Source organism: Rhinopithecus bieti, unplaced genomic scaffold (assembly GCF_001698545.2).
Source record: "Rhinopithecus bieti isolate Rb0 unplaced genomic scaffold, ASM169854v2 scaffold_566, whole genome shotgun sequence".
NCBI lineage: Eukaryota > Metazoa > Chordata > Mammalia > Primates > Cercopithecidae > Rhinopithecus > Rhinopithecus bieti.
In genome coordinates, this window is record NW_016803334.1 from 1,639,716 (window position 1) to 1,652,930 (window position 13,215).

Below are 13,215 nucleotides of genomic sequence, written 5' to 3' on the forward strand. Positions count from 1 at the left end.
ATAAGCTGTGAATATGAGTGTCTTTTCAGGGCAGTTATCCTCTATTTGACATATCAGCAATCCATATTGATAGAGTCTCCACTATGTAGAATTCTTTGTTTTCACAGTCAACATGACAAGAGATAATGGAGAATCTCCTATTAATTTGTATGTATTTCTGTGAGTAATTGATTCACTTTTTATTGGATTATTTTCCATTGACAAAAGTAAGTTATATAGCTATGCTTAACTTCAAGGTGGCAGAGAAGTATAATCATCCTCTGTGTCTAGGAGAAGATAAAGCAAAAATATTGCTTTCTTCCATAAGATATAGGAACTAAGTAACAGACAGTAGCAACAGAGCCTTTCATAGAAATATTTACATGACAATTAATTAAACAGTAAAACCATTTCATACTAATAAAACATCAAAAGTGATATGATTTTTTAAAACTCTTTTGTGATTCTAATTAGTGTCTGTTAGGATTGGCTAATATGAATGAAATACTTTGATTTAACATGGCAGGATAACTTTCTTTTTTTTTTTTTTTTTTTTCTTTTTTTTTTTTTCCAGCTTCCAAAACTTTATTGGCAAATATGCTCTATAAAAGAATGATCAATCCTGTTGCTTCTAAGTCAGTGGAATGAAGAGCTGTGTCCAGGGACACACCACGCCGTACTGAAGGAGACTGCTGCCATGTCCACCTCTTATTCATAGATCCAGTCATGAGCACAAGACTTGTAGTCAACCAGTTCTTCAGGCTTAAACCATAGGCTGATTTCTTTTTCAGCACTTTTTACTGAGTCACTGCCATGAATGATGTTCCTGCCAACCTGAATGCAGAAGTCCCCACGAATGGTGCCTGGCTTAGAATCTGCTGGATTGGTCTCCCCAAGCATCACTCGGCCTGTCTTCACCACGTTCAGCCCCTCCCAGACCATGGCCACAACCGGCCCCGAGTTCATGTACTTCACCAGCCCGGGGAAGAACGGGCGGTCTTTCAGGTCAACGTAGTGCTGCTTCAGGTGTTCCTCAGAGGCCCGGAGGAACTTCATGGCCACGAGGCGGAACCCCTTCTGCTCGAAGCGCTTGATGATCTCGCCCACCAGGCCGCGCTGCACGCCGTCCGGCTTGATGGCGATGAAGGTGCGCTCGAGGTTGGCCATGGTCCGGGAAGCTGGAGGGGCCGGGTGGCGGCGCTGCGCTGCGAGAGCAGAGCGCTGGAGCGACCGGATAACTGTCTTTTTAAAGACTGTCAGAAAAATAGGCAACGGCACACTGAAACATATGGGCATTATGAAAACTCCATACTTGACCACTATTAAATGTATTAAATATCAGTATTAGTTTATGTAATTATTAATTATAAATTTTGAATTTCTCCCAATTTCTAAAACTAAATTTGAATGTGTATTTGTTTGGTTGCATTGTATATCTGTTACTGAGAAGAGATAGAGTTTAATTATTATAAAATATCAAGCCACACAAGCATGATTTTTTCTACAAACATATAAATGTCACTATACTTAAGATAGTGTATTTTATAATTGCAGTTATGATTGCTAAATAAGTTAATATGCAAATAATACATAATTTATTGTTAGTGGAGTTCTTTCTATTGTCCAACAATATTTTGTGTTGTCCGAGATCCCAGTTTTAAGAACTACTCCCCGCATCTTTGTGATTATAAAGAAATTTCCCTTTTGAACTAAAAAAACAAATTTCTTTTTTTCCAATATCTCTCTCGATTACCAGCAATCAATCTTTTGGTTTTTTTTTTTTTTCAATTTGGTATTAATTCATTTGAGTAACTGCTAAACTATTCCATGTCCCCAAATAGTTTGATTTGTAAGGATGACAGCAGATGTTCTGTTGAATAGAAAATTCCTCTAGTTTTATTTCTACCATCCTTCTCTATTTCAGTCACATAGCAAACACTCAAGATGGTGAACTTTCTTTCTTAGAAGGTGACTTGGGTTTTATTCTTGCCAGTTGCATTTAAACAATTCTTTACTTCTTCCTGAAGATGAGAGGATTAGTAATTTTCTTTTTCTCTGTTCTTTACCTTCTGATTTAGGATACTCATAGATAAGTGCCATTGCACATCATAATTCAACTCCACATTTTGAGCTGAGGGAGAACTATAGCAAGAGTTGAAGGAGCTCTCCTTTAGGACCATTGAGAATGTAGAGTGTCTCTGGAGACACAAAATCATACTAAGATTTTAGAGTGATTCTCTGCATGCTTCTCTTACTCTGCCTATTATATATTTATATTATGCAATTTCCCCTTAGTTATTAGCATTTAATTTTGAGTATGTTACCAGCTACAAAATGATGACTTTATAGGCCTCTGGCCGGCTCTAAATTTTGTAAAATGTTTGATGTATAGAAAACGTAGTTCCTTTTTAATATTAGTAGAATCTACTGGCAACCTCGGAAACATCTAAGGGCCATTTGCAACGTGGTCAGTAAAGAAGTAGAGCGACATCAATGCACTTTCACTCCTTATTGTAGAAGGATCCATCATGCTGAAACATTGTTGAAAAAGAAAACGTAGACTCATAAAATACCTACTTATAAATTTGTTCAATTTGTAATTATAATTTTCCTTTAATCTCATATGTTGTCTAAACATGAGTTTACTATACATTATTTTAAATTGGCCATGATAATTTAAAAGAGATGCTGTAAGATTTTACAACTTTCCTTTTCTTAATTAACTTTACATGTATGTATTTATTATAAAACACCAGAGAATATGAAAAGATATTTGTTTACAAAGACATTAATATATCTTCTTGCAAAGAGATAAATATATCTCTTTGCAAACAAATAACTTTGTAAATAACTTTGTATACTGTAACATATAAAATAGTTAGTTATAGAAATTTTTATGAATATTTTATAAATTATTACATTTATTGAAAGAAGATAATGTTTTTATCTTTCCAATATTAATTAAGAAAAAGGGTCAACATATGGGTCCTATGCTTATCATCAATCAGTATTAAATTCCATCAACTGAATGTCTAAAAGGAGTACTTAACAATTTATATCTAATTACTAAAAATATTGGCTCTCAAATTATCTTCCAAATGTTCAGTTAATAATGAAATTTTATTCATTGCAAACCATCATGTCACCGATTATCATAACACTAGCAAATGGAAAACCAAAAGGAGTATATGCTTATGGGATATAAAGCTAAAGAATCATCAAATATTTTATACAGATATTTATGTATAATTTTCAATTTCCATGTAACATACAGTGAATCTCTTATTATCACTTTATTTTTGAATTTTAAGATGGTTAAAGTGAACTGGATTAAGTTTTATGCCAGTGTTCCTGTATTCACTATCAAAAATTAGTATCTCGCTGCAACCAATTTGACTAATAAAATAATTTTTTTAGTGAAATTCAGTGGTAACCTTTAAAATAATAAACAATAATTAGCATTTATTCATTTATACTGTAATATAATATATACATTTTCTTTACATATTCCTATGAACATTGTACACGATTTTTATGTACAGAAATATTTTAAAAAATACCATAATGTTTACCTGAAAAGTTCCATAGAAACTTCAGAAAGGGGAAAATACCACAATTAGGTCTCCACTGAGGGCAATGGAAGTGGATGCATTCTTTTCTATAAGAATTTCTTTATTTTGTTATAACAGCACACAAGTAGCCAAAAGGCCTAATGTAATGAGTATAATAATTTGCATTTTTAAGTTCTGAAATATGTCATGCTTACTAGAGAAACAAATCAATATTTTGATTTTCCATTTTCTTCATAATCAGTGTTTTAAATTTTTGATATATTATCAATTCAATTAATGTTTTCTATTTAATTTTTTCTATGTGATAAGAGCAAGCTACATTTAGTACACTTTTTGTAATAAATGGCAGTTCTATTTTTATAATTTGCTTATTTTCCTAAGATAGCTAATATGGCTTGGCTGACAATGACTTAAGCTACATTTTGTCATAATTAACTCAAGATAAGACATTTTATAAGGGCATCAACAGCATTTTTTTTTTTTTACTTTTGCTGTGATCTTTCAAAATTTATTTAGTAAAACAAAAGATCTATTATAGCACGTGCTTTAATTTATTAAACTTACTTAATTCTGACACTCCCTGTTAGCCCCATAGAAACTGTATCTATCTAGACCACTAGTTTGACCAGTATGACTACATTCCCTTATTACCACTGAGCTAAAAATTGTCCAGTAGCTCAAATGTTTGTACTGCTTGCATGTGTGCAAATTAAGCTACTATGTACTATATCTTTTGCCAGAAAAAGTTTGATAGATAATTATGTTAGAAAGAATGACATCCAATTTTCTAAAGATGATGAGACTTTTGTGGTCTGGAAGCTGCAAAATGGCCAACATGATCTCAATAAGAACAATCATTTTTTGATTTTTATTCTATATAGTTAATATCCTTTCAAAAGCAATATTATGAAGAAAAAGAGGAAAGGAATGTGTGGTTTTATTTCCAAAATAAAATGTACTGAATTTAGAGTTTTAAACGTAATTCCAACTGGATCTGAATCAGCATCAGGCAACTTCCGCACAGTTTGGCACAAGCTCCAAGAGTTGGCACCTTTTGCTCTGCAAAGGCCCAGAACTTGACAAGCGCTTTTGGATGAAGGTGTAGTGGCACAGCTGTTTGGGGGACCTGATGGAGCATGTGTCTAAAATATTTTTCCAGCCAATATTAAGCACTACTTTTCTTTTCATGAATATTTATCAAATGAGAGAAATATAAAGTGATATTGTTGGAAATGGTAATATATCATTATTATTACAATTTTAAAAGAACATTATAAATATCAGTAACAAAAACGGATAAATAGCAATATCAACAAAATAGTGTAAAATAAATAGGAACATGTATTTTTGTGTATGTTTGATACTTTAAATTTTTTAGCCTTCGTTTTTTTTACCTCATGTTTCTGACTCAGATCAAGTTCATGCTTAGAATATCTCTAATCACTTTAAATAAAACCAAAGGAAAAAATGGACAACATAATGTCTATTCTTTACTCAGCATTCCACATTTATTTGGAAAGTTGAAAATATAAAGTAGTTACAAAATATTAATAATTCACAAACTGGAACATCAGGTATTTTAAACATGTCCTTTCAACAATAGGCAGATGTTTAAATGGGTGTAGGGGCCAAAACACGTTCTTAGTATTTCAATCTGTTCCCCCCAAAGCTTCTTGGGAAAGTAAGTAGGAGAATTATAGAAAATATAAGCTGAAAAAAAACATTAATGATCTTTGTCCGGCAAGTTAGAATATAATTATATGGCAATTAGTGCTATCTTACTGAAGGTTTTTTAAATGGTAGTTAAAATTAATTAACTTTGACTTATAACATAATACCTAAGCCATTAAGAAAGGGCAAAATCTGAACATGAATGCTATTTTTCTAGGGATACAGATAACTTAAAAAAACTTAAACCTAAAAATGAATGGTAGATTGCAAAAAGTGGCCCTGATTCTTGATTTTACCCTGTATCCACATCTTTTGTTGTGCAAATGCAATTCTCTCTCATTCTGACTCTGGGCCAGCCAGCCAGGTAACTTATTTTTCCAGCAGGCTATCAGTAAACTAGATGAAAACACAGATTTTTTTAAGGCCCTGATCATTTCTGATTCCGGTTTTGCTTCTGAAATGGCCATGAAAACAAGCAAAAAATGTAGGATACGGAATATTCATTTCAGGATATTAATGTAGTTTCTGGTTAATGCTGTAATAAATTACCACACACTGAGTCTTTTAAAACAGAAAAAAATGTATTCTTTCACAGCTCTTGGAGTCAGAAATGTGAAATCAGTATCACTGGACCAAAATCTAGGGGTTGGCAGGGCCGTACTCCCTGTGAAGCCTCCAGGGGCAGTCTATTCCTTGCCTCTTCCAGTTTTTTGTGGCTGCCAGCATCCCTTGGCTTGTGTCCATATTACTTCAATTTCCAGTTCCACAGTCATACTCTCTTCCCTTCTGCTATCTATAATCTCCCTCTGCCTCTCTCTTATAAGGACACTTGTGATTGCATTTAGGGCCAACTCAGATATCTAGAATAATCTTAAAGTATTTAACTTAATCATATTTGAAAAGACCCACTTTCCAAATAAGGCAACATTTACAAGTTCTCTGGATTAGTACCTGGTATCTCTGCAGTGAAATTTTTTTAGTTTACCACAGTCTTCCTTTGGCTCAAAAGGTTCACATTCATAACACATGAAAAATACATTCACCCCATTGCAATATTCCCAAATGTCTTAATCAATTACAGCATCAACTCAAGTCCAAAATTTCACCAGTTCAAAAGTTATAAATATCATGATCTAAATCATGTAAATAAGATGTGTGTGCAGCTATGTCTGATTCATCTGGGGAAAAAATCCTTTCCAAAATTCCTTTCCTTTCTGTGGACTTCTGAAAATAGAAGACTGGTTATCTGCTTCCAAAATAGAAGAGTGGGACAAGTGTAGGAAAAGCTGTAGACATTATTTCAAAAGGTAGAAAACGAAAGGAAGAAAAAGATCACCAATTCCAAGCTATTTCAAAATCCAACAGAGCAAATTTTGTTAAGTTTCAAGGTCTAGGAATGATCCTTCAGCTTCTGGGCTCATGGCTCTGCCCTCTGGGTCCACAGCTTGGGCTTCTCTTTTTTTTTGAGGACATATATAATGACATTAAAGGCCCACCTAGTAATTTCAGAGTTATTCATCCATCTCAAGATCCTTAATTATACCTGCAAAGACTGTTTCCAAATAAGGCAACTTGTAGGTTCCAGAGATCAGATTCTAATATCTTTGGGGAACTTCGTTTCAGTCTCCCATATATAATCTTCCCAGCCAAGGCCACTATAGATAAGTAAGTGCATCCAGCTGAGACCACCTACGTTACAGAACCACAGCCTCAAGCACTCAAGAAATGTTTAGTGTGGTACAGCATTACTATGGATATTGATATTAGATATACAAGAAAAGACTTAAAACTTAGCAAGAACACATTATGTGCTAGGAACTTGAAGAAATTCAGTATAATTTGAAGAAATTATTATAATTATTAGGAACTTGAAGAAATTCAGTATGATTGAATAATTTGGGTAACCTGAAGAAATTCAGTATAATAAATACAGTAAACCTAGAATTTATACGATAGAGATGGGAACAGAACTGTCAGGGTTGGCAAAAGATAACACAGGCAAATAAGCAGGAATTAGGTGTTGAAGGGCTATTTGAGCCATATTAAGACACTTACAATTTGTAATGATTACTATAGCAATGGGAAAATATTGAGGCATTTGAAGCAGAAGAGACATTTACACAGATATCCTTCTAAAACTCTGATTGGACTCAATACTAGACAAAACTCATCAACTACTAGCTCTAGAAAAACAGGCACTTGGTACTCTTGTAATGTTAAACAGAGAAGTCACTGTGTACACTTGAGAAGCCAACTAGTTTACATGCTTATTCCATGACTGCTTGCCCTAAACAAAAAGACCTTTCATAATTTATTTTGCAGATTTTAAAATGTATGTCTGGTTCTTAATTCCAACAGTTTTGTGAAGATCTAAAAAAAATGTTACATTTTATTTTAGGGAAAATAAAATGGATTGGAGACAAAAGACTGAAGTGAGCAGACCAATTTGCAGGATACAGGAGTAACACACTGCATGGAAGCCATAATGGGGAATATATTAGATAGATGTACATGTTATTTAGGCTACAATATTGACCACATGTGGTGATTAATAAAAAACCTACAGATACTTATCTTTTTTTTTTTTTTAAGGTTTAACCCATGGAATGCAATATTAAGGATGAGAAGAACGGATTTTTTGGGAAAAAAAGATTAGTTAAATTTTATATGTGTTTTTTGTGGCACCTGTGAGATTTCCACCTTGATCAGTGATTGATTATCAGTTAGAGATGATGAACAGACTGGTGACTATATGGCCATATAGTTAAGAAAGGGAAGCGGGCTGTGAAAAGAGTTTGTGGATTCATCAGTATATGGAGAGAAACTGAAGCAAAGGAATGAATGAGTCTTTTCAGAAAAATGTGTGAAGTGAGTCCAGGGCAGACCCTGACAAACATTAAATTTAACAGGATAAGTAAAGAAAAAAAAATTAGAGGAAGTTGAGAAAAAGTGGAAGACGTATAGAAGGAAAGCCATAAATATGTCTCTTCAAAATAGCCAAGAGAAGATATTTTTCAAAACGGAAGGAGTGTTCACAGTTATCTTGGTCTATGACTTCAATTTGGCTACCAAGACAGCCTAGCAGTGCTTCTGTTTCCTTAAACTATTCTTAGCTCCAGTTTTCCTAGCAACTATTTCAAACATTTACATTTACTTTGAACTCACCATGCCTAAACCCACATGCATCTCATAACTCATTCTCAGAGAAGGCTTTGTTTTCTAACTTACACACACAAAAATAAAAACTCTATTGGAAGAAACATTTTTCAGTTTCCTAACTGTGGCTGATTAGGTTCTCTGTAACAGAGTTTGCCTTGCTGGGTATTTATTCCAGTACAACTTCTGTTGAAGGAGAGGGAAGGAAGCAGTGTTAGGCAGAGAGAGAGGCAGAACTGTGGCCCTGGAAAACCCCATGGAGAACTTTGGAACATATATGCCCTATCAGAGTTGTCCAGTGTTGAGTTAAAATATACCCATGCCTCAATCAGTCATTGATGTGTGATGTCCTGGGGAAAAGGCCATTCCTTTGAGCAAAGTGGCTGTCAATAGCTGAGGCCAATGCTGAACTAGAGGGCAGCTGTGGCAATTAATGCTATCTTAAAGGGTAATCTGAGTAGTATAATTCAGTGAGTATAGTTACAAACGTACACTTACATACGTATCAATCTTCTGTTTCTTCTCATCACCTAGGAGAGATCTCCTTTCCTAGGCTAAGTACTCTTTTCACCAATTTAGCACTTCCAAGTTTTCTTAAGTCTCTTTTTATAAGTGACTGTTTTTGTCAGCTCTTTCCTAAACATATTTAATATGTTTCTTATGTTAAAAAATAAAATGAGAAAACCTCATTTATCTACATATATTTTTCCAGACACAATCCTATTTCTTAGAATATCCAATACACTTATACGACCTGTAAAGTTATATGTGATCATTTCTCATTGTTCATTCTCTAATCCCATGTTCCGCCTTTACCTAGTGCTCATTTCTGTTGTAGTCTTTTTTAATTGTTATTTATTTGTTTGGCCCCTCCCTGCCTCCCTTTTTGGACTGCTTTTCCTGTTTCCTTTCTTGTAATATTCTTCCTTCATATATTTTTACATTAATATTTTCTCTCTTTCTTCAGGTTTAAAAGAGGATCCTTATTACTTGCCCACAGGAAAATCTTGATTCCTTTATCCTGTTCTCTATTTTTTATCAAAGAATAACTATCTGAAATGATATATTCTTTATTTGATTATATATTAATTTTATTTCTCCTCATTGAATGCAAGCTCTATAAGAAAATAAAGATATTCAATAAAATATTATGAGCAATAATACATGATGCAACAATTTTATAATATTTGTTTTTACATTAAAAGGACATCTTAATTTTGTATTTTCATAACAATGTATCATATATTAAATGTATAAATGGAAATAAATGAATGTAATGGATTTATCCAACAACCAAATAGTAATTGTATATTCTGAAACAAAACTGTGTATTATGAAGACACATGCAAAGTAGACTTCATCAGATAATTTAGGATCTCATAAATACAAATATATAAAAAGAAATTGTATTATAGCATACATGGTAAAAAAAGTTATATGCAATTTTATAGTAGGAACAGTGGTGAAATAAGTTTCTGCTAATAATCTGTAGTATTTTAATGTATGTTAAAGTTGGATTCTAACCAACTAAACCTGCTGTATAGTTAACATTCTAAAAAAAAAAAAAAAAAGTCACGGTCTTTGAGACAGATGAATAATTCTACCAAACTCCACCCTCTAACTTACCTATATTTTAGACTAATTTAGAGACCTGTTGGATTGTTTAATCTATAATCATTATAACACCATGCTGTGTCTGCTAGATAAGAAAGCACAGGGCTGGAGGGGAGAATCAGACCATAGTGCTGCATCCTTGAAAATAACATACAACTGCCTTGTGCCATATGGAATGCTGAGCTAATAGTCCATGTTCTCATATCATGTTTGTGGCTTCGCTGATGAAGGTCCTAATGAAAATGACCAGTGGGGTTGACAGCACTTAACAAAGGAGCAGAAGCAGCATTGACCAGGAAAAAAGGAGCTAGACTGATGCTGTCAACAAAAATTGTAGAACAGAGAATTACATTCTGAGCTATGTATGTCAAGTAGCATACTATCTCCAAGCTTTAAGGTAAGAAGAGATTATGGGTTTTGCCTAACATAATCAAAGAAAGGTTAAAAAAAGGAAGTTTATTCCAATTTATATGTTCAGGAGAAATATATTGGTTCTGGAATACCACTAACAGTCTCTTTTCAGGCTCTTGATGACCAATATATATGATATAAATTCATCCTAATTCCAAATCCACATCTAAAGAGAAGAGGGTAATAAGAATAATTGTTCCCAAGCTGACTAAACAAGACAATTTTCTGAGTGATTTGGAAAAAAATTTTAAAGATTAACTAGCCCGTACCAATCTTAGTAATGATACATTTTGATTATGGGGTACATGCATAATCAGCTTTTAAAGTTTGCATGGTGATTTGATGATCAGGAACATTTGGGGACCTTCAAAGGCATTGATGGAATGAGAGGATATTACGGACATTAAAGCATACTCCTCTAACACTGAATAAGGAGAAAAACAAAACCTAGTCAGAACTATCAAAGTACCACCAAGCACTTTAGAACATTGCTTATTTTTGATGTCATTAATTCTTCATGTTTTGTCAAAAGAACGCTCAAAATGACCTAAGAATCCACCTAGGCAGAGAAATACAGTATACAAATATTCTGATTAAGGAGGCAATGTATTGCACATTATATTTGAGAAACAATTCCATAAAATCAGCAGATAAAATTGTTTTGAAAGTTTGAAGAATTACCTGTAAGACATACTTTGGTAAAAGGCCCTCTTTCCCAAAAATGTCCCATAAATTGCTCTGCTTTATATAATGTGTCAAATATTCAAAATTGTCTTATTTGTAAAACATTATGAAATCTATGTGCTTAAAAATGATGCGATGTCACTATTAATTTTCAATTTGGTTGATAATAATATGCTTTAAAATTTAAAAAAAAAAAACCACATTTGCATTTTATTGTAAAACATTATGCTGAGCCCAAGAGTTTGAAGACCATCCTGGGCAATGTGATGAAACCCTGTCTACACAAAAATAAAAATTAAAAAAATGATCCAGGTGTGGTGGTATATGCCTGTGGTCCCAGCTACTAGGATGACTGAGGTGGGAGGATCACCTGAGCCCAGGAAATCAAGGCTGTAGTGAGCTGAGACTGCACCACTGCACTCCAGCCTGGGTGACAGAGTGAGATCCTCTTTCAAATAAAACAAAACAAAACAAAAGAAAATAAAAACAAAACGTTATGCCACAAAGCTAAAACATGTTGATTAACATCTGTTACACATATTTGCTCAAGCCTCTGTCATGTGAGCAAATGAATACATCTCTTGTGAAAGTGTAAACTTTTCCAATAAAGATGCTTTTCTTTCATTCTTCACTGGTTGCCTAAGAACCTGCTCTTATAATTTTCATCTCCAAGGGCACAGAGTAACATTTATTACAAATTCTTATTAATTACCCTTAAGAATTGTTTTAATGTTTGGCTTAATATTAAAACTATATTAAAAAGAAAATACAGGAATAAATCATATTTTATAGAAGGCCAGAGAGCATGAGTTGTAAAAATTCCTTCATTCTATCTTCTCACAGTTTAAGAACTGACAATCCATAACTAGACATAATGGATACGTGTGAGATTTGAAATTTACGTAACAAAATTTTAAAGGGGAAAATATACTTTATTCCAAAGTAGTTTTGAAGAATGGTAGAAAACAAATTAGTACAACTAAAAGTTTGAGGCAAGGACAATTTAATAGTTGGGAATAGGCCAAAAAACAACAGAAGGAATTAGCAGCATGGAGAAACATTTGCCCAGACAGCAGCCCAGGATTACCTAGGGAATTGGTTGTGACAATGAAATGAACTAATTTTGATTAATATTTGTAAAGAAGTTGAGGGAACAGAATAGTTTATTAGTCCATAGTGCTGAAATTTTAAATAATGTGCATTTTCAACCATAATTTACCATTCATCCCATATCTACTGACATCAAATCTGTCTACACTCAGAAGAGTGACTGAAAACAGAAGCCAAGCCAAGCAAAACAAACAAATAAAATAACACATATTTTAGTGTGTCAAAGTTCTTAGAAATTGAAATACATTTATCCTGAACTATGTTTCTACTTTTCAAGGCATTTTGAATCAAAAGTTGTCATACTTTCTTTTCATCTTTTCAGGAAAATCTTATTCAAATGAATCTCAGCAGGGGTGATAAAACAATAAAAAAAAAGTTTGCTTCACGTTAGTTTGCTGCAAAAGATTTCTACTCTGTTCTTAATCTGAAAGAACAATTTTGAGTATCCCAGGGTTCATAGAAAAGGGTGAAAAAAAAATCTTGGAGCTATCACTGTGGCTGTATATTCAAATATGTGAAGGTAAAGAAAAGCATATGGCCATGACTGAGAGACCTCAGAGTGGAGCACTTAAGGAAATCAGTATGAAAAATAAAGTGCCCATTACCAAGTGATGATTTACTGTATAATTTATGGGAGAGTAGAGTATGCTTGAAACTGCACTTAGCACCTGGATGCCATGAAATATAAATTGAGATGAAATGTGCTCATGAAATTCCATTAATAAGAAGTATGATGTTGGTTTCCTTTTTATATTGCTTGTAGCTTAATAGAAAGCAGAGGTAAGCCTAGGCAAAATTCAGTGGCTTTTATTTGCTTATTTCTTGGACTCATGAGACCTTGGTTATCAAAGAGAGTTTAGAGGCTGTCTGGTGTAATCTCTCTCTTTCGTTTGTCTCCCTCTTTTTCTTTTTCTCCTTCAACATCTTTGACATATGCAAACCTAAAACACCAAATTGTGTATTCCAGAAAGATTGTTATATATTTATTCAACCATTATGCATTATCTATCTGTGATAT

General features: G+C 33.4%; 1 protein-coding gene across 2 annotated transcripts; it reads right to left on the minus strand.

Moving 5' to 3' along the window:
• Positions 1–517: 517 nt before the first annotated feature.
• Positions 518–1,208, minus strand: LOC108531926 (nucleoside diphosphate kinase B). Of its 2 annotated transcripts, XM_017875565.1 has the most exons (2): positions 919–1,205; positions 537–805 (listed from the first exon to the last, which is right to left on the minus strand). In XM_017875565.1, exons 1-2 carry the CDS (start codon positions 1,144–1,146, stop codon positions 785–787), a joined length of 249 nt encoding a protein of 82 aa, XP_017731054.1. In that variant the 5' UTR covers positions 1,147–1,205; the 3' UTR covers positions 537–784. The 2 variants fall into 2 exon arrangements, with proteins under 2 accessions (XP_017731058.1, XP_017731054.1); XM_017875569.1 differs by having other exon boundaries at positions 518–1,208.
• Between the last annotated feature and the right edge of the window lie 12,007 nt (positions 1,209–13,215).